General features: G+C 40.3%; 2 protein-coding genes across 2 annotated transcripts; one reads left to right on the top strand and one right to left on the bottom strand.

Moving 5' to 3' along the window:
- The first annotated feature begins 1,137 nt into the window (after positions 1 to 1,137).
- Positions 1,138 to 7,464, top strand: nptx2b (neuronal pentraxin IIb). The gene is made up of 5 exons (XM_084938107.1): positions 1,138 to 2,042; positions 2,538 to 2,757; positions 3,070 to 3,314; positions 3,410 to 3,589; positions 6,000 to 7,464. The coding sequence occupies exons 1-5, from the start codon at positions 1,602 to 1,604 to the stop codon at positions 6,228 to 6,230; spliced, it is 1,317 nt and encodes a 438-aa protein (XP_084794233.1). The 5' UTR covers positions 1,138 to 1,601; the 3' UTR covers positions 6,231 to 7,464.
- Positions 7,465 to 13,561: 6,097 nt separating this feature from the next.
- On the bottom strand, positions 13,562 to 22,200 carry tmem130 (transmembrane protein 130). Its single transcript, XM_084938106.1, has 9 exons — positions 22,103 to 22,200; positions 19,879 to 19,919; positions 19,725 to 19,807; positions 19,468 to 19,639; positions 19,230 to 19,375; positions 18,730 to 18,814; positions 18,363 to 18,565; positions 14,561 to 14,667; positions 13,562 to 14,176 (listed from the first exon to the last, which is right to left on the bottom strand). The coding sequence occupies exons 2-9, from the start codon at positions 19,884 to 19,886 to the stop codon at positions 14,036 to 14,038; spliced, it is 945 nt and encodes a 314-aa protein (XP_084794232.1). The 5' UTR covers positions 19,887 to 19,919; positions 22,103 to 22,200; the 3' UTR covers positions 13,562 to 14,035.
- Between the last annotated feature and the right edge of the window lie 9 nt (positions 22,201 to 22,209).

Here is a 22,209-nt window from a genome sequence, read left to right as displayed (position 1 = left end):
CAAATGTCTGAGGTGTTAGATGTTTTATTGGAAAAAAAAGAAGAGGACCAAGCCCAGTGATTTAAAAAATGTTCTAGACAAAAAATAGAACAATCCGGGTACCACACTTATTTTTTTCTCCACAGTTTTCACTTCCATGTTGATTTTTTGAACGTTAAGTTGCCTCTTGGTTGGAAACCTGACTATATCTAACCGTACTTATGTACTGTATGTTGTAACGTTACCCCTAACTTTACTAAAGCTTGCATGGTAATTAAAAATTGTTCCAACTAAAGTTCCAAGAGTGACAATAATTGTTGCTCTTAATGAGAATTTTTCACAAATCTGGTTGGAAGACAGCCACGAGTTCTCTGATTCATGTGCTTCCTAATGAGAGAGCGTGATGAGTCAGACGTGACAGCTTGCGATGCCTTCATTTTATTTAACATGAAAATAATTGTAAAATGTTTAGTCTTTTACCAACTCTGCATGCAATTATCTAAGTCTTTGATCGTATCTTTGGAGAAAATCAAAATCTCCACGAGCTTCATTTCTGCTGTTTTAAATCCCAGAGTTGAACAGTTTTTGCTCAGCACTGCTTCCATTTTATCATCCCCTAGTGTAAAACAGCTTTGATTGACTTTGTGGTTTGGATCATGGTTGGATGCTATCTTCAAAGCACAGTGGTAGGCCTTCCAGTCAGCACAACAGGCTTTATTGACCTTTTGCAACTAGGCAGGCAACTGTTGTTAATTGTTTACCACCACATCCTGTTTCTCCACCGTTGGCTTTATTGAAGAGACTCACCTGCATTGGGAATCATTTGTTATGTTTTTTCGCAGCTGCAATTCAGTCTCTAAATTGCCTTGAGGCCACGTGTGTTGGTGCAATGTTTGAAAAATTGATGCATCCAAACTGAGATCGATTCTTCTTCTTTTTAAATTTTTTTTTATTGATTTTATTGCAGGACTTCCATAAATGTGTTCTGAAGTTATTCTATTGTTTATTATCCATATACTTCAAATTCTACCACATACAGCGCACACTCACACATATGTCTGGGGATGGGAACCGGGTAAAAAATAAAGCATGATAACGTGTTGGATCATAAGGCATCCGTATGAAAATAACCACGCCTTCTAATCGACCACACCTTTCAATCCTATCAATTTCCGACAACGACTTCGAGTCTTAGAGTCTTAATCAGCTCAACAAATCATCATTTAAGCAAACAGTTCACCTAGACTCGGTGACGTCAGCCTACTACAACACATCCAGGACTTTTCACAGACACCTTTTTTTGGTAATCCTCTTTATCGAGAGGAGCTGTCTGATCAGCACCACACTGTGCGCTCCGTTCGTGCCAGGAATAGTTCCGTTATCACAAGCCACATTAACAGGCTTACACTCCCCTGATCGCATTTTCCACTCCTGATTTTGCCGGTCGGACATCATGTCGCTACTTTGTAAAGATAGTTATACATGATGCTTTTTGCGCAGACCCGTTTGGAGTACACTTTTACGCACTGAACTCAACATCGGGCTCGCGTTGGAGTGCTGAGAATTTAACTGTGAGGTTTTCACCTCTTTCTTGACCTCTCTGAGCGACACAAGCTGCCGGTATGTTTTCACTCTTGTCCGGGATGTTATGTTTTTGTGCTCTGGGATGTGGTCAGCTAACAAACAGGCAGGCGGACGATGGAAAGCGCTACATTTGCCGGGCAATACCCCTCACGGGCGATGCCAGTTGCCCTGTGACTTTGCTACCCGAGTTAAATGCCGGGGGTCAAGAAGAAGAGCTCAGAAACACGGTCATGCAGCTAAGGGAGACGATTTTACAACAGAAAGAAACGATTTCCAAACAGATTGGCACCATCAACGAGCTTACCACCAAGCTTTCTCTGTGCGCGTCAGCAACCACCGATAGAAAGTACGACAAAGGGGGAACATGGGGCAAAGACAAACAAAACACGATGGGGGACGTTCCCGGGGATCCAAATGAAACTGTCGACAATCTTGGAAAAACCATGCAGGGGCTCAAGGACCGACTGGAAAACCTTGAGGTAAGAATCATTACGCAAAGCATTGTGCCAAAGCCCGAGCCTAAAAACCTGGTTTGATTACGGATTACGGATTTAAGGGGATTAAAACAAACTGTCGATTCGCACAAAAGCAGAGCGTGACTTCTAAGAATTGTTACTGAGTTTATCGTGGAGAATCAAAACAGTATGTGGGAAGAGATTATACAGCTAACTGGTTAATTTCCTGTGATGCAGGACCTCGTGTGACTTGCCTTCACTTTGCTTGCGAGTCTTTTGTTCCTAGTCTTACCATGACTACCACACAGTATGAAAATACTCTGTTTCAAGCCCAGTATGTGCCTCCCACATTAAAATAAATGAGTGGATTCTCACGACAGGAGAGGAAAACTGACTGAAAGACTTTTATTTAAACTCAATCTGTAAACCTGCCAATCAGTCACACAGAAGCTCACAGCTCTCAGGGGGGCTTAGTGCACATCCTGCTTATGATAACTGGTGATGTTGATCCTTCCTTAGCAACAGCAAATGCGGGCCAACATATCTGGAGCCTCGTTCCCCAGTGAGCTCCGTGACCTGCTGCAGCAACGTCTTGGAGAACTGGAGAAACAGCTCCTGAAAAAAGTCAGCACCTTGGAGGCGGAAAAGAGCATGCTGTCCAATGCTACAGCTGCCTACAGGCTGAAAACAGAGAGCACTCTAAACGCATTGGTAGAGAGGATCAATGAGTTGGAGAAAGGTACAGCCAAGCACAAACTCACATATTTACATTACAATAGCTGTAGAGAACAAATCAAGAGGAAATGTTATTTTGAGATATAAATAGGTTTCAATGGCATACAGCACATTCAACAGATTGGATGACTACACAGAGAATAGTGCCACACGAAAGGAAAATTACAAGAGTGGAGAAAGGCTGCTGCCCTCTGCACTCAGAATAGTCAAGATGATCTTATGAATCACCAAAGGTGAAATAAGGGTGAGAAGATTAGCCTCATGGGTCACCTCTCCCTCCTTACACCACGGGTCTTTTCTGTCGATCTTATTACAGGCGGAGGAGACTTCATATCCCCAGAGCAGTTTAAGCTGTCCCTGCCCCAGCGTACCAACTACTTGTATGGCCGTATCACCAAGAGCTTGCCAGAGATGTATGCTTTCACTCTCTGCATGTGGATCAAGTCCAGCGCCAGCCCTGGCATAGGCACGCCTTTTTCTTACGGTGTACCAGGGCAAGCAAATGAGATTGTGCTGATTGAATGGGGCAACAACCCAATTGAGCTTCTTATTAATGACAAGGCAAGTAATTAAATCAGATTGAAATAGTGATTTAGTAAAAATCATATTTGTACCAAAACACACGTTTCAAAATGATAATGTCTTTTTGACCCTAGGTTGCTCAGCTTCCCCTGGAGGTTCGCGACGGCAGGTGGCACCACATGTGCATCTCTTGGACCACGCGAGATGGTCAGTGGGAGGCTTACCAAGACGGGGAGAAGCTGGGAGCTGGTGACAACCTGGCGGCCTGGCACCCCATCAAACCTGGAGGAGTGATCATCCTGGGGCAGGAGCAGGTAAAATGATGCAGTAAAATCTTTGATGAATGTCTATTTTTAGATTCATCGTCAAAAAAAGAATGTGTTGCAGCTATGTGCTCTCAACTCAACACGCTCACATTACTGCAAGAAGAAAATAACTTGAAAATGCTGTACCAAGCGCTTCGACTAATAAGACGCACTATTTATGAGGTGTCTCTGCAAATTGCAGATGGAAAGAAGAAAATTACCCAGATTTAACGCGGCACAAATGAGATCCAGGCTGATTATCAGAACAAAACAATTAACAGAAACAACAGTGAATCTATCACTGCCCACAGATGCTGAGGTCGCTAAATGAATCAATGTATTATTACCTCTGCCAAGCAGGTAATAATGCATGTTTTTATTGACGTTTGTTTGTGTCCCTTTTAATGGCTTTACACAAAACCTGCCCAGTCTATTTTCGTGACACTTCGTGTTGAGGGAAGAAGCCATTAAATATTTGGTGTGCATCCAGATCCCTCTTTAAAAGGCATGAATGGCCGTTTGCTGAGGCTTGTGGTCTTTGAGTGCTGTTATCGTTTTAAAAAAAAAATCGTATTACTGTTCAGTTCTGTAGGGAACATTTGGTATCCAAATCACTGCAAATCAAAGTTTACATAGCAGCATGCAGAATATTTATGTGATTGAAGGGAACCTAATTTCCACTTCCATATTTATATTCTTGGTTTCTGTTAGAGTAGCTTTGCATGATTCACAGTACAAAATAACTCCTCAGTTCCTCCTCTACCTGAGACGAGCCTTTTTACTCCTCTCCCTTTATAACCAGACTCCTTTTAAGCCAGCTTTCTTCTGAATGGCTGCCCCTTGCACTCTGTACAGTAGATCGGTTGGGACTGCTATTCTCACAGCCAGAGTTGTGTCTGAAATGACCATATTTAGTATATCCACTGTCTTTGACATCATACAGATTCAAGACTAGAAAAAACAGCATAACTCTGAGCATTTGGAGCCCTCTGAAGCCTGATCCTTCAGCTCACAGGGATTACTGGCACAAATGCTGACTGTTGTATATATGCATCAACACTAAACCTATAATTTTCGGTCTGTTAGTTGGTAAGTCAGTTTGCTACCTTGCGCAATACTGAAATATCTGAGCCACTAGATGGGCACTTGAAGAGTACATACATCACCGAAGCCGATGTCAGTTCTCTATCTTGATAATAATAATAATGGATTGCATTTATATAGCGCTTTTCGAGACCCTTAACGCGCTTTACAATTCCACTATTCATTCACTGTCACATTCACACACTGGTGGAGGCAAGCTACAGTTGTAGCCACAGCTGCCCTGGGGCAGACTGACAGAAGCGAGGCTGCCATATCGCGCCATCGGCCCCTCTGGCAAGCACCAGTAGGCGGTAGGTGAAGTGTCTTGCCCAAGGACACAACGATCAAGACAGACAGAGCTGGGGATCGATCGATAGGATTCATGAAATTTAGCTTGGTAGTTTTATCATACTCTTGATTGCAAACACATAAAACCACTGGACTTTATAGACTACACCTAAACTGCAGTGCAGTGCAGACAGATGACTGTGTCAGATGATTGCTTCAGGTCTTCAGGTCAAGCTTCTCAAAATTGTGTGAAGATGGTGTGAAAAGGTGCTTCAGCTGTAACAAGGACCAGCTTGACCAAGGTCAGGAGAACTGTTTGTCTAAGGACTTTGCACTCTTATCTGTCTACCAAAAATTTTTCTACCAGATATGACAAATAAATATTAAGTATTTTTCATATTTTCATTTTGAAATCAACAGTTTTAAAATCTGTGTCCTAAGTTTTGTTTCTCAAGCAGTTTATCTGTCAAGGGAGAGAGATTGAGGCAGAATCTGGATGTGAGGCAGAGGCTGGCTTAAATAACTGAAGGCGAGCCTTTTATTCCAAAACCACAGGAGATCACAGCAGGTGGCACACAGGGAAGCATGATAGATGCTTTGCCAAAGTGACATAGGAAAAACAGGACTATACAAACACAGAGGGCTGAACAAAGGAACACAGCGGGAACTAAAAGAATAAAAATGAAGGCATGAACCAAAAAACAAACAACTAAAACTGAAAATTAAAAGAGAAGAAAAGAGTCAATAATATCACAAGAAAAAAAATGCAACCTCTGTTAAAATAATAAATTAATCAAATCAGGATCATATTTGTTAGTGTTACTAAATTATGAAACATAAAGTCTTTACAAAATGACAAATTTCTTAGAAAACAGATAAAGGACTTGACCTCGTCTCCAAGAGTACTTTAAAAGACAGTACAAAAGTTTAATGAGCAGTTCATTCCCACTAACTGGCTCTTCCTCCGCACTGGAACAGGTAATCACGTTTGATGATGTTGTTGTCGATGCGGTTTAAATTCACATCCTGCTGTTTATGGCTCTTCCAGGACATGGTGGGCGGGCGCTTTGATGCCGGACAGGCTTTCGTGGGCGAGCTGAGTCAGGTGAACATTTGGGATCGCGTTCTGAAGCCCGTCGAAATCCAGTCTATGGCCAACTGCACTTCGTACGTCCCTGGGAATGTCGTCTCCTGGCTGGCGAGCAACGTCGAAGTTTTCGGAAGGGGAGCGTTCAAGCGGCCCTTGGAGATATGCCAGGAGAGGTTGCCCAACGCTTAAAAAAACCTCTCAGCCTGTCATTTGATTTGTTAATGTTTCCATCCATTCAACTTTTTTTTATTTTAAGTAGTCTGTTCATACTGTGAGGCAGCTTGTTCATTTTATTTTTTTATAGTTGGATGCTTTTCGTAGTCTGGTTTACATTTACAGCTTTGAGATTACTGAACCAATTCTGAAAAAGGACAAAAAAAGCCCCCCTGAGATTACAGCTGTGACATTTTGACCGTTTGGTGTGATCCAGCGTTCAGGGCCACACATCTAAGTGTGTATTGTTTCGCCTAGGCTGATCACAATCACCTCTGCTTGCGGTTTCCAGTGGCAATTAGAGCGCTCCTTAGTGACAGCAGTTTCTTCATCACGATTAGGATACTTGGCTTCAACAGCCGTAGTAACATAATCCCTGGTGATTGGTGCTAAGACGTAAAATGACCCCCCCCCCCCCCCCCCACACACACACACACACACACACACTCACACACTCACTCCGAAGCTCTGAAGTAAAGAAAATCCACTCTAGTGCAGCACACTTGTAGTATGACAAACACATTAAGGTTCAGAACGACGTTGCCATTAACATGTGAGCGAGTGTTGCGTTCTGTGTAGGAGGAAAGATTAAAAGGGTGGCTAATGTTATGCCACCTCTTTAACCAGGCAAGAGCACTGAGCCAACAGCAATCTGATCCTCACATGTTTGGCTCTTTTAAAGGGATAATACTAAAAAAAAAACCCAGAAAAACCCAAAGACCATATTTCATTTGGCACTGATGGATGAAGCACATCAGCGATTGAAATAAATCTGTGTAAGACATGCTGCTGATTTCATTTTATAGCTTACGTAGTGAAAAACAAAAGTGGGATGCATATCTGTCACCAGTGCTGCTGCTCATCACTGTTCTCTCTTCCTGGCTTTTTCCATCATAGGAAATGGTGAATCATTTTGAAAACATACACACAGCTTCTGTGTTGTGAAGACGAAGAGTAAAAAAATCGATTAAAACCTTATAACATGTGCTTGAATGTAAATTTGAATGTAACTTTCCATTATGTAGCGTCTCTGTCCAGAAAAAAAATATTTTTTTTAATGTGGTCTGTTTTTAGCACATTTGTAAGGCTTTCTCCACCTTGTCCTGTGGCCTTTTCATAGAAGTGCCATTAAATGTTTTCTAAGTGTTTCCAAATGTTTACCATGTACAGAAAATGTGGAAAATAAAGATAATTATTCCTGCAAAATGAATTTACAAGTGAACACAAGTAATCTCTGTGAGACTTTGTTTAAAAAAAACATATGAATCTTATATGCCAGTTTTAAAACCATCTTGTTTGTGACAACGGTTAGGTGTCACACGAGTAAGACAGACTTACTGTCTTACGGCTGTTCAGACTCTGATGGCTTCAGTCAAACAGCAACAGATGTCCCGGGTGGATTTAGCAACTCTTAACAGATGAGAAAGGTCAGGGGTGACATCACGGACACTCTTTATTAGACAAGTCTGCCACAGCCTTGAAACTACACGACACACATTCATTATTTGAGTTATTTAAGTTTAAGTTTCACTAAAATCCAGAATTATGAAATCATATAGAATACCATCTTTTTATATGTTAGCTTAGCTGCCCAGCTTGAGCAAAACAAAGCAATCGGTTAAGTTTGACAGGTGAAAAATATTTTTTGCATTTCTCAAAACCAAGAATTGTCAAAACCTGTTATACTCTAAGGGTATTTGAAGATGGGAATATTAACTGTGCTCTTGTGGATTAGTAGCGAAGAATAATTTATATAATTCACACAGGTTGTTTTCAGGAGAGGTAAGCATTTAAGAAGCTTAGGCTGGTCAAAAGAAAGCAAACCCTTAAAGGTTCAGGACATAATAAAAATAAGCTGGTTCTTAGCAGGTCTTAAAAATGTAATAGACACACAGAAGCAGTGTGTAAAAACTAAGTACACCCTTCCTGCTTCCACAGGAATTAAGAGGGTAAGTATCAGCCAGATGCTGCTAATCAAATCCACTTGATTAACTGATCATCAGCAAGTGTGGCCATTTCTATGAAAGCAGAAGCTTTTGCAGTTCGCTGCTCTGGAGCATTCAGGTGTTTGGTAACACAATGCCAAGGAGGATAAACATCAGCAAGGATCCTAGTAGAAACAACTATTGCTGCCCATCAATCAGGGAGGGGTTATAAGGCCAACAGATTGAAGTCCATTATCTGCCAATCTTCTCCGGACTGTGCAGTGCTCAGAGAAATTGAGCACTAGACAGTGAGTACATTGGGAAGATTGCCACAAGTCACAGTGTGCTTAGTAAATACATGGAAGGACAGGCCCCTGCATGATATGTATGACTGGCAGATAGAGCAAGTAGCAGACATCCAGAAATCCTACCAGTGGCTAGACAAAGCTGAAAGACACCAAAGAGGCAAAAATCATGGCAGCACAGGAACAACCAAGTACAAGATCCATAGAGGCTGCGGTCTACCACACCAGGCCAGACCCCAGGTGCAGGCTGTGTAAAGATGCCCCTGAGACAATCCAGCACATAAGAGAAGGATGCAAGATGCTAGCAGGCAGAGTATACATGGAACTCCATAAACAAGTGGCCAGCATAGTATACAGGAACATTTATGCAGAATATGGCCTGGAAGTTCTGAAGTCAAAATGGAAGAGGCACCCAGTGGTGGTCAAGAATGACTGAGATAAGATCCTGTGGGACTTCCAGATACAGACAGACAATCTGGTGATGGCTAACAAACCGGACATAGTAGTGGTAGACAAGCAGAGGAAGACAGCCGTAGAGATAGATGTAGCGATACCGAATGACAGCAACATCAAAAAGAAGGAACACGAGAAAGCGGAGAAGTAACAAGAGCTCAGAGAAGAGCTCGAGAAGATGTGCAGGGTGAAGGTAACATTGGTCTAAGTGGTAATCGGAGCACTTGGTGCAGTGACCCCCAAGCTAGGGGAGTGGCTCCAGCAGATCCCAGGAACAACTTCCAAGATCTCTGTCTGGAAGAGCGCAGTCCTAGGAAAAGCTAAGATACTGCGATGGACCCTCAAGCTCCCAGGCCTCTGATAGAGGACCTGAGCTTGAAGGATAGACTGCCCGCAGGGACGAGAGGGGGATTTTATTTTATTTTATTTTTTGTTGCTTTCTGTTGGTTTCTTTGTATTTTACCATGCCTGAATCTGTGCATGCATCCATATCAGTCATGGCACCTTGCCAATCAAGCTTGGTTGTGTTAGATTATAACTTAGTAATTCACTCTCTGGTCACTCTAGCAGCTAAAACGCAGACCTTGAAGTTACAAAAAGATGGTGATGAAAAAAGAATCAAAGTTTGAAATTTGAAAAGAGAAAAAAAGAAGCAAAAACAAACAAAAAACAACTCCCACATGTCTAATTAAGTCATTAAATTTTTTTACACATCAGTGATATGATCCATACTGTATGTATATTACATATATGTTCATATGTTTACATTGCCACATCCAAACCTCAAACATTGGTTTCAGTAGATATGAGTGAATATAACAGAGCTGAAATTTAATGACAGATTTTTCTCTTAAAAAATGCGAACAGCTGCAGACATTAACTTTTTTTTAGCTCAAGGTCATCCTGATATTCATCTTAGCATCTGCATCTCCCCGCAGTGTCTTTGACAACCAGCATTCATCAAAACACTCACAATTAATAATGCTGACATCTCTAACAGAGAACACACTATCATTAAACACCATCAAGGTAAAAAACTGAATAAAAATAACGTGACTGATGCCAGAGGAGTTAGAAAAGATTCAAAGACTTTTCAAAACTTTTCAAAGGTCTTTTGTTGCCTAACCATGCCGTATCACTACTTTGCTTTTTAAACAAGTTTTTGCTATGCTCACTAGATCTGGCCTGAAAGACCTGTGATTGTCTCAAGCCTCGTGAGCTAAGCCTAAAAACAAAGCCAGAGGAGGCGATTGAGTCTAGAGCCATATGAAAAACAAAGTACACCCTCTTTTTATTCTAAAATATTGCACATTAGTACACACTCAAAAATAATCTGTCAGGGTTTGGGTCCGTGACCCAGTGTCTTGAGTTTATTTTTGATTTTCTTACGTTATTGTAAAAATGCTAGTTCTTGTTCTTGTGCTATTATTTCGTCTTCTCCTCTTTGTTTAACATTTAGTTATGCCCATGCTTGCATCTCCCTGTGCTTCATGTCTACCCAGTCTGTCATGTTTCTTGTCTGTGTGTTTCATGTTGTCAAGCTTGTGTTATTATGTCTTCGTCTCTCCATGCTTCCTGTTTTATTTTGAAAGGCCTGGTGTTTCCATGGCTGTCTCCCAATTCAGGGTCTGCAGCCTTAAAGTACGCAGCCTCAACGATCCTCAAGGGCCGCGTACTCAAAGACCGCTAAGGCCGGAAGTGCGAGGCTTGTGAAATGGGACGGTCTAGCCTCCGTTGCGCTGCCCAGGTTGCCTAGCAACCATGATACTAACAGCTGGAAACGTGTCATACAGCTTTGTTTGACAGAAATGAAGGAGAAAATCTTTTGTTCATTTGTTTGTTTGTTTCTACATGAGCTTTGATCATTCTCTGTAAGATTAAGGTCAGCTATTGAACGGTGTATATTTTAAAGTAAAGGCTTTAAAACCAAGTTAGTACAAACGTCACTAATGTCACATAACTTTGCCGACATGTGGCCAACAGTAATGTTTAATGTTCTTCGTTATTAAACATTTGCACATAAATAAGTGACATAATATTCAGTACTTACTTAAAGTTTATTCTTCGGGCGCCCCTCATCCGCCGTTTTTTTTCGGCAAAATTATCCACACCCACCGCCGCGCTATGCATTCTGGGATATGTTGGGCCACGAAGTCTACACTGCCACAGCCTTAAAATTCAGGGAAATGAAGGACGCATTTCAGGGCCGCATTTCGAGCAGCCTTTGGATTGGGACAGGCTTCGGCGCGCCGGTGTGACGTAATCGGCCTTGAAATGCGTACTTTAAGGCTGCAGACCCTGAATTGGGATACAGCCCATGTTTAGTGTGTTAGGGTTTTACTTTTCCCTGTGGCCTTATGATCATTTGTGTCAGCTGTGTCTCCCCAGGTGTTTCCACTTCCCTCATTACCCTTCTGTCCTCTGTCATCCTCTGTTCAGCGTTGGGTCATCTGTCTGTCTTGCTACGTGTTTCTATGAGTCTCGGCTTTTCTCTCAAGCTCCTGTTCACATTCATGCCCTGATTATCTCACGTTAGAGCTTTTCATGTTCCAGTTCAGGCCATGTTCATGTCACAGTTTTCATGTTTTAGTTTTTCTCAGTTTAGGTTTCCAGGTTAGTTTTTCTCCAGTTTGCCTTGCCTTGTTTTGACATCATAGCAATCAAATGGCTCGCTTTTTGTTACACTTCGTTTTTCTCCCGTGTCTGCATTTTGGTCCACACCTCAAACACACCGGTTCTACAACTGCTTAAAGACAGATGAATAAGATGTGACGTATTATATTAGGTATTTATTTATTTAATAAAATAGCACTGTGTGTGTGTTAAACTAAGTACACCTCACCACATGGTTCACTGGTACAAGCTAATGAAGTAATGGTTTTCTGTATGACTTTATCTCACATTGTTAGGAAGTTTAGCCCATTTTTCTTTGCAGCAGTTCTTCACTTGTCCAGTTTTCTCATTTTAAGAATCTAGCTAAAGCAAACAAGTGGAAGACAAAGGACGAAGTAAACTATCAAGATCTAAATATCATGTCCTTAAAAATATGACAAAAATTGAGCAAAGACCTAAAAGAGGACCCAGAGATACATTTGGAAGGCTGTAAAGAAGTCATTCATACAGAAAGGAAACAGATCAAATTGTCATTAATATATATGCAGGACGTCAGAGAGCTGTACAACAGTGAGTGTCTACAGCCATCTGTAAGATGGGTTGGAAGCACAGAGTCCAGAGCCCAGACCTCAACATTATTGAAGCAGCCTGGGATCATCTTGACAGAACTGAACAAAAGGCAACCAACAGCTAAAGAAGGGCTTTGAATGTCCTTCAAGAAACCTAGAGAATGATTCTCTAAGACCCACTCAAGAGTATCGAAAAATGTGTTTTTGTGTAGAGTTAGCATTTTCTCCCCGTGTTTACATGGTTACTGTCATGGTCCTGAGTCTGTCGACTCAGTGGTTTTGGTTTTGATTATTATCTTATGTTTTAGGTTCATTCTTGTTAGGAATTTCTTGTTCTCAGGTTTAGTTTCTGTTTTGTATTTCGAGCTCCTTTTGTTCTATGTCTCCCTGCCTGCCTGGTCCCGCGTCTTTGTGTTCCCTCCCTGTTGCCGTATCTTGTGTTAATCTCGTGTCTGTGCATACCTGTTGTATTTCCTGTTTTATTTTGAAGGTCCTTGTCTTATGTCATGTGTTCAGTTTACGTTTCCCCTGTCTCGTCAGCCTGTCACCTCCTGTATCCCATTCCCTGATTGCCCCTGTGAGTATATAAGCCCTGTGTTTTCTCCTGCTTGTTGCTGCTCCGTCTGTGTCTCCTCGAGACTCCCTGTGTTTCTGCTGTATGATAGTTTCAGGTCAGTTTTGTTAGTTTTCTCAGTTTAGGTTTATCTGTATGCCCTTCTCCGTTCCTCCTGTATTGTGTTCACCTCACAAAATAAAGCTCAATCTCCACATCTATGTCAGTGCCTGCATTTGGGTCCTTACCTCACCTCCACACAGCCTGCCTCACCAGCCGTGACAGCTTCTCTCTAGCTTTCTCCCACAGTACAAAGACACATATGGCATTAGGTTAATTGGTGATTCTCAATTGACCATAGGTGTGACCGTGAGTGATGTGTGTTGTGTTAGCACTGCAGCAGCTGACAGATTAGCAACCTGTCCAGGGTGTTGCCTGCTTATTGCCCTAAGACAGCTGTGATAGAAACTCTTGAATTGGTTAGATGAAAGAAAATGGATGAACAGGTTGATTTCCTGTCCAGTGACACCAAAAACATGTTACCTACCACAACCTTATTGAAATTCAGTTCATGTTCATGACATGATCCAAATTTCAATGTAACATTCATTCATAGTACATTGAATTGTATCAATATAACTGATACAAAACACAAGGTTTATAAAAGATAAAGAGCTTCACATGTACTTTCTGTAAAGTTCTAAGTAGAAGTTGTTCAGATAAATATGCTCATTTAAATTGTGAACCTGAGCATCAGGCATGATAGGACAGAGTCAAGTATTAGCTCTCTGCAAAAAAAGAAACCTTGCACAGCTGTGCCTCAGCGTTTAGGACTGCAAGTTGAAGGTCAAAACAAATATTTAATTGTTTTTCTGGAAAGTAACACCGACGCAAAGCCTAGATTCATACATCAATTAAAAACATGGAATAAATGAGTGGTCCAATCCATTCACAGCATGATCATTAACACTCATTGTTTAAACATGACCTGCGCTTGAGCTGTTAATTTTTTATGAGTTTATTTGAATGTCAGCCTGAGTTCTGTGACTCATCAGTTGATCGCCATCATTATTTTATGACAAACGCAGTGTTTGACCTATTAGCCTACTGAACACTGGCGGTGAAACCACCAATTAACCCAGCTTACAGGATAGTTCTAAATACATACAGGCACTTTATTTCTTCTACTTTTTTCAAAATGCCATATCAAGCTACTTGATCATGCACATATTAGCAAAATATATCTATAATCACACATGCAAGATATGCAGGGTCACGGTTATTAGTAGTTTTAGATTTTTCTTTGCCAAATACATGTGTATGCAGCCACAATAAGAGGGCAGAAAGAGAAGCAGTGTGCTGGTTAAGAGCGGCCTTGAGTCCCATATTGCAACAGGAGTGGCTCTTTCTCTGCTTTCTCAATGTTGGAGAGCTTTAAAAGAATTAAGCTTTGACCATCAGATTCTTGGTTCTTCAGAAATACAGCATTACTGGAAGCAGCAATCTGCAAAATGACATTTACCAGAAAAACATCAGCCAGCTTCAAAGTTGCTTTTAGATAAAAATGCAGTGTCACAGTTAAGTAGGTTCAAATATCTGAGCTTATGTGGTTTATAGTTTGTTGTTGTTCAAGTGTGATTTATTTCTGGAAATAGGCAGCCTCCTTGTGGTCATACACAGCAATTAACTGCAATCACTGGCACTCATTGAGCTACTGAAAACTAGGATAACAGGCTATTTGCTTAAACTCTAACCAGTGGGATACACAGTATTGATGAAGTACATAATTTTATAATCATTTACTAATATGGCCCTTAAGGTTTTTGAAGGTTTTGCATTGTGCCTTTATCTTGTTAATATGTGGTTAATGAACCACAAACATGTGTACCTTAAGTTTGCTGTGAAGATGAGGGTGACAGGCGATGACTGCGATGAAGGAGAACGTTGCCACAAGAATGGCAGCACATGACAGGATGAAGAAAATTTGAGCACCATCTGTAATTAAGGAAGAAAGAAGCAGACAGAGTGATGGTCTGTTGTTAAAGATGCAGTAAAAACAATTATAAGCAATTGAAACAATTATATCTCATATACTTATTCCATGAGTCTCTACTCTCCATGCTACACATTGTAGCTAGAATGCTGTGTTGGCTTTTTATTGTAAATGAATATGGTGGTTTTAGCAAGCGTACAATTTTCTTACTGGCTTTATGACCCTGTTTGGTATAATGATAGAAGAAAGTGAGGCACTCTGTTGTGTGTTAAGTAGCACAACACACTCTAAAACTGAGTCAAAAGTTCCAAATTTGTCCCAGAAAATCTGTGTTTCTGAGTAAGTAGGAAGCGGACGCTAATTTTGGCTCAACAGAAACTTTAGTAAAATCACAACAACGAATCGATTGAGGACAGCAGACATGTTCGGACCCGCCTACTCTGATACGCTTGGATTCCTCCATTTTCACTCTTTCATCTGTGTCTGTGGAACTAACACAGCTAAACAGCACATGAAACACCTCATGACACAGCACAGCTGACCTTTGTTTCAAAATATTTTGCTGTGTTGATTTAGATTTATTGTGATTGAGTCAAACTTTATTAAAGCAGAAGGTACACGATGACTAATACAAAAATAGTTCATATTTAGAGCCAAGAGAACTTTGCAAATGGCCTTAAACTTGCTAATTCATCTTACAACTCCAGTTTCAAAAAAGTTGCTGGTCTAGTTTTGTTTCATTGTGTTCAGTAGCATGTGTATGCTTCCACATGCAATAATGCTTGGAACTTAGTGGGTGTATATGTTCTGATGCTGACGACCAATAAGCAGCATTAACATTGCAAATGGTTTTGCATGTGATGTCTGCAGGCAGTTCACTTTAGGCTACTAAAAAATCTTTCCAATAGAACTTTCAAGACCAACATTGCATTGAAAATGCATTAAAGGGGAAAATAATTGACATGAACATCAGTTCAAAATTCACAGTAAGGTAAAGCATGTGAAAGTATTCATCTGAAATTTACGAACATTGTCCAAATATGCTTATCAATGTGTTTACAACCTGAAACGTTTGGACCAGCTATGACACATTTAAAGTGCAGTTTCTGTGCAATTTCTATGAGCTAAAGGAGCAATGGTAAAAAAAAAGGCAAAAATGCTTTAAGGATTTTTATTAATAAATGTTAAAAGTTGCAATGCTGGATAAAATGTGAATAAAAATAGAATGCAGTGATTTGAAAATCTCATAAACCCACACATTATTCATAATAAAACTCATAAAAAGTACTGGCTTATTTTGAATTTGATCGCAGCAGCGCATCTCAAAAAAGTTAGTTCCGGAACAGTAAAAGGATGGAAAAGTAAGTGGTAATAAAAGAAACCGCTGGAAGAACATTTTGCATCTAATTAGGTTGATAGTGGTTCACCAGTAAGCAAAAACTGCATCAAGAAATTGTGGAACGTTCCTCAATGTAAAATTGTGAACATTTTGAATCATCAATATCTTTAAAGGATAGTGAGAATCTGGAGAAATCTATGCGTAATGCAGATCTTGTCTTTAGGCAGGATCATTGGACGGGCTGAGGAAGCTCTATCATGCATGAAGACGACGTATGTAAAAATTAAGTCAAATCAAGAAACGCTGCCATCTTCTCTGAGCCATTTAACATGAACTGAAGCAAAGTGAAAAAGTGTTCCGTTATAAGACAAATCCATTTTCTTTCACTTATCTGATTCAGGGTTGTAGGGGGCTGGAGCCAATCCCAGCTGTCATGGGGCAGAAGGCAGGGTACATCCCAACACAGGTTGCCCTTCTGTCACAGACTAATTGGCTAACAAAGAGAGGCAAACATCCATTCACACTCACATTCATGCCTATGATCAGTTTAAAATCATCAGTAAGCCTAAACTGAAGCATAACTTTGTATTCTGGGGGGAAGCTGGAATACTTGGACAGAATCCAGACAAACACAGGGAGAACAGGCGTACTCCACACTCAAAAGGTCCCAAACTGCAACAGCGAGGCAACAGTGTGTCACCCATCATACAAATCAAAGTTGACAGCTGTTTTTGTGCAACATGGATTTCACGTTCTCTGGACTGAAAAGGAAAGAGACCTTCTGGCCTGTTATCAGCACTCAAGCCTGCATCTCTGATGGAGCTGCAATAGTGCCTATGGAATAGCTGCACATCTGGAAAGGCACCATCAGTGCTGAAAGGTATGTAACATATGATCCATCCAGAAGGTGTCTTTTTTGGAGAAGGCGTTTCTTATTCAACAACACAGTGCTAAACCCTCACTGCATCTCTTACAGTAGCATGGCTTTGTAGTAGAAGAGCACAGGTGCTGAATGGGCCTGTCTGCAGTCAAGACTTTTCACTGGTTAAAAACATTTGGCACATAATGAAATAAAGAATGCAACAGAGTAGAGGACTGTTGAGCAGCTAGAATCCAATGCAAGAATGGAGCAATGTTCCTCTCCCAAAGCTCCAGCAGCTGCTCTCATCAATTCCCAGATGTTTACAGACTGTTGTTAAAAGAAGACGGAACTCTACACAGTGTTGAAGATGGCCAACGTTAAATATCACCTCATATGGCATTTCTGACAGTTCATTCAGAAAAGAAAACAGACAAGATATCAAATATTTGCTGTGCTTTTGTTTCATTTATGTCTCCCATTCCTTCAGTTATCCAGTAACCTTTTTAATTAACTCTGAGTTAATAAGTGAAAATGAAACCTCTTACTACAGGCTGCCACAAAGAGAGGAAAATGCAGCTTTTGCATTTTGTGTTCCATGTTATACTTTTTGAGTCAGTAAAAATATGGTTTTCTACACAGGGTGAAGTGATTTGTCATGCGGCATAAACAGATTGTAAATGTTATGGGAGTAATTAGGGAGTCTTAAGGTTTGATCATATGTGAAACTTCAACCTGCCTCCCTTGTTTTAGATTAGTAAAGCTGGCCTGAACACCTTGGATGTCCCCTTTTTTTTCCAGGTTGGCCCTTCAGGTTTACCTATAGCAGCAGTCAGTTGGCTTCCTGTTAGGTGCATTTAGAAGTCATTAAGCAGAATCCATTCTCAGCACTCAAAACTGAATATGCTGCTGAATCGTGAGCTCCTCTGTGTCATTTATGATCAAGTAGCTTGGTTCCGCTAACTTTCCCAATAAATTCATCTCCCGACTCCTCGGTACTCTGTAGTACTAATGAAGCTATTAGGAAGATGCAGTCTTATGTTGATGAATGGGGCCAGCTTTCCAAAGTTTTCCGGCTTTCTTAACTTTTATTTCTGTTCTTTCTTTATTCTTTTGTATTTTTCAGCTGTGCTTTGGTTAGGCTTTGATTAGGTTCTGGTTTTGGTTAGGGTGTGAAAAGTTTACTGCTTGAGTTAAAAAACAATGATTAAATCCAGCAGAGCAAGTCTGGCAGGGAGCACTGAACGTACACTTTTCCCGTGTGAGTTTCAGCTGTGTTTTCTGATATCATGACAGTGCATTTTTTGACATTATCCAACACATTTTGTAACAAGGTTTCCTCTAAACGATCCTCTGCCCTAAAAGCATTTCGCTGCCACATCAGTTTATGTCTTTTCTTTCTCTTCTTCCCTATGTCCTCTGCTTTAATGTCACAGAAAGCAACATGTCTGCATTACATGCCTGCAGGTATTTCTGCTGGTGGGTGGGCGGATACTCACTGTTTCTCCTGACGTAGAGGCTGAAGGAGGTCTGCAGCTTACTGATTTCGTTCCGGACACTGATGTCCAGACAGTGGTAGCCAGCAGAGGCGAAGGTGAGGTTCAGTTTCAACATGTTGTCATACAACATGGTCAGCGTGCAGCCCTCCGTCATGTCCGGCATGCAGTTGGGGAGAAAACGCCAGCAAACCCATATGGGAGGACTAAAATCACACACAAACACACACACAGGGTTGAGGAGCTTTTCTTTATAATACAATGACAAAATTAATATTAAATAAAAAGCTGAATGGAAAAGAAAGGGCACTATTCAGGCTCACACTATTTTAAACTTGCATTGATCTAATATATAGCAAATGCAGCTCACCTTCCATCAACATGAAAAATCAGACTGGCGTCCTGTGACACCTCATATTCTGATGGCCCCTTCAGCTCGATGTTCTTGATGGCATCTACAAATAAGTTTTAGCTATTAGTCATTTTGTTCTTTAGTGGGAAAACTTTACAGAAGTGTTCTAGTTTCCCCACACAAAGACCACAAAATCAAGATGATAGCATTTTGGAAATTTTTCCCTACATAAATCACATTAATTCAACTTAATTTTACTCTATCTACGCCCCTTCTGCACCATGAACTCCCTCCCTCAAGTTTAAGAAGTACTACTTTGAAACCACCTTAACTTAGAATTGCTACCAAATCTGCTTTCTTATGAATCCTGATAGTTGCATCAGGTCATCACGTCACAGTTCAAATGAAATTTTCCAGGAATGTTCAGCCTACAGCAGACTGCTTTTTCCTATTGAAAATGACTGAAAATAATTTATACAGGAATATATTAATGCATATATGAATTCAAAGCCACAAACCAAGCACTTGAACCTCTGTGGAGTAGACTTCGGTCACCGGAGGTGAATATTTGGTCACATTTGCTCCCACTTTCAACCACATTGTGTAGTTTCCTGATTCTGGGTAATAATAGCGGACAACCGGCTCAGTGCCGTTAATCACTTGTCTGTATCAAAGATCAAAAAAAGAATATGAGACAAAGAAAATCATCTCTAACATTTTTTTTTAATCTATATTTAAAAGTGTGAGAAATCATACCCGTTCCCTAAGTCCCAAGTATAGGTGAACTTTGCTGAGCTGAAATTCTTTTGGGGATCAAAGAGTTCAAACATAGTCTCTGTGGGAACATCTGACGCCAGTTCACCTCTGTCTCTCACGTAGGTGGCATTTCCCTCCATTTGATAGAAAACAAGCTTCCCTTCAATATTTTCTAGTCAAAAGAGAAGCTGTATTTAGTTGCGGAGTCAAGAAGAATGAACAGTAAAAGAGAGACAGATAGAAAATGGATGACATACTCAAATCTATCAAAGACTCTGTAGTCTCTGTTCCACCCAGGAGAACCAGTATGGGAAGCATCAACATCCACACGATGTGTTTTCTGGAAGCACGCGTATGAAAGTTTGAAAACATGTCAGTTAATGATGTTAATGTGGTGGATGTTCGACTTACCCGTCCATATCTGCTCGTCCTCTCACAGTATGAAGTTAGTTCTGAAAACAGGAGTCGAGTGACATTGGGGAGAAAGGATGGAAGGCTGTTACTTCTGGTCAGTGAGATTCAGAGATAAGAGCCGTAAAGGCTTGAAATCATAACCATGCGTTTCAATCACATGGATGATGAGCAACAATCGGCTTTTGAGTAGGTGGTTCCGGCCTGGGTCACATTACTGTCAGTTACATGGGACAACTTCTTAAATGTGGTGGGTTTATCTCTGTGTTTATCGGATCTGGAAATTATCATCAGCTCAACAAAAATTGCACAACTACTGACTTGTTACTGGGACAGTACTTAAATTGAGTTAACCCTAAAGAAGACTGAAGCATGAAATAATTGCCTGAAAATTTTCATTTTTATTTTTTTAAACTTTAGTGTTCATCAAACCTTCTGACATTTTTTTTAAAGAGAGAAGTTAATTTGTATCATTTTTGCTTCATTTGGCCTTTTTTTGCAATTGTAAGAGGGTTACAAAAACAAATCACAAAAACATACGAGATATACGTATGAGATATGACACACTGGATGTTACAGGTTTACTGTTAATTTTCTTTTTTTCTTTGTATTTTTTAAATCTCTCTTACATGCAATGTAAAACATGGAATCTGGTCAAATGACATACTTGGTTATTTTCCTAAATGATTTAATACTCAAATACCTTTCATTTAACATTTTTATGAGGGTAAAACATCAGGTATTTAGTGTAATTTAACTAACTTATAGATAAAATCCTAAAGGTCTTGCTTCACTTAGAGTTTAATTTTTCCCTCTTTATTTTGCACACTCTGTCACCAGTAGCAGTTAAGGTTGCAATAAAATGTAAAAAATGTATAGAAAATAATTAAACTTTTCATTTGTCCATTTTTTTCACACACTTGTGTTTTAAATATGCGGTTACAGAAAAAAAATCACTAATGTGTAGCAAGATGACATACTGCTGAGACCTATTGTTCTGGAAACTACTACAAAGGTGGGTTTGAGTTCATCTGCAGGTGTAGTGCTGCATGTCTCTGGACAAATTTTACCATGACAAAAGATACAGTTACGCAACTTTACAAGTCCATTGCTGATATCTAAATGAAGGCTAGTTTCAATGATGGGTGTGGTTTGCAACTCACTGGCATTGAGATTGCTGTGATTACCTCACAGAAGGTTCAGATAGTTTTAAAGCTTGTTAGTGTGGTGGGAGATCTTAGACCATTTTTAAGCACTGAGAAAGCAGCAGGCTCAGTGTAAATTAGCATAAATTGTACCTGCTTTGAACTTAACTGCACATAAAGTGAATACTCAACTGGAGTGTGACAGTTGCATTCACCTCTTAGTATTCATGTTTATAACTTCCATGCATCCATCCTCTTCCACTAATTCAATTCAGGGTCATGGGGGAGTAAATATATCAACAGCACATGCATGTACTTAAACATAGCATGCTGGTTTGTGAACTATACACATATTGTGTATAAATAAAGATACATAACGCAAGAGAATGGTGCAAATTGCATTGTTAAATAATATGTACATTACCTGAAGGTTTACAAGCTGATCCTGAACATTGATATAGTATGTGTCAAAATATGGCAGTGTATTTTTAACTGTAAATCAGTCCGGATTTACCACTACTAGGCTTGTGATTCATTATATTTTTCAGAGTCTAATAAAGTCCTAGTGTTTTGTACTACTGCTTTGGATGGATAGGTCTTCCTAATTACTCATTAAAATCCCCAAACATATAGCCAATCGTTTAAGAACTCATAGGTTGATGGGATATTGATGATGAATCACAATTATATAGCCCACATAACATAAAAAATATACCCACTGACCTTTCATGTACAAAGATAATATTCTGATGCATTTCACCTGTTGAGAACTACTGATGGTGTATTCAGCATTAGAGGTTAAAAATCGCGACTAACTAAAGTTTAAAGAGAAGACTAGTTTGAGTTGAGAAATAATACGAGTTCTCGTTAAAGTACAGATTTCCAGTAAACCTTCTACGATTTATTCATGGTCGAAAACTTCCTTCGTCACTGTGACAGTACTAATTATTGTACAGCAGCGCCCTCTCCAGGCCAAAAGCAATATTATATCTAAAACCCACTGACAAAATACGTCACATTTCTATGGTGTTTTTTGCTAAAAGCCCTGAGAATCAACAGCCCACAGCTTTCTAACTCACCAGCTGGGAAATTTGACCTGTGTAACACCTCTTGTGACGTCACCCTCCTCCACCACCACCACCCTTCCGCGCTGCCCCCCCCCCCCCTCTTCGCCCCTAAAGGCACG

The sequence above is a fragment of the Perissodus microlepis genome, chromosome 8 (genome assembly GCF_051167445.1).
Source record: "Perissodus microlepis isolate ML-2025 ecotype Zambia chromosome 8, ASM5116744v1, whole genome shotgun sequence".
In the NCBI taxonomy this organism is placed as follows: Eukaryota; Metazoa; Chordata; class Actinopteri; order Cichliformes; family Cichlidae; genus Perissodus; species Perissodus microlepis.
The sequence above is the reverse complement of the archived record's forward strand: the minus strand, read 5'-3'. Positions and strand labels throughout refer to the sequence as shown.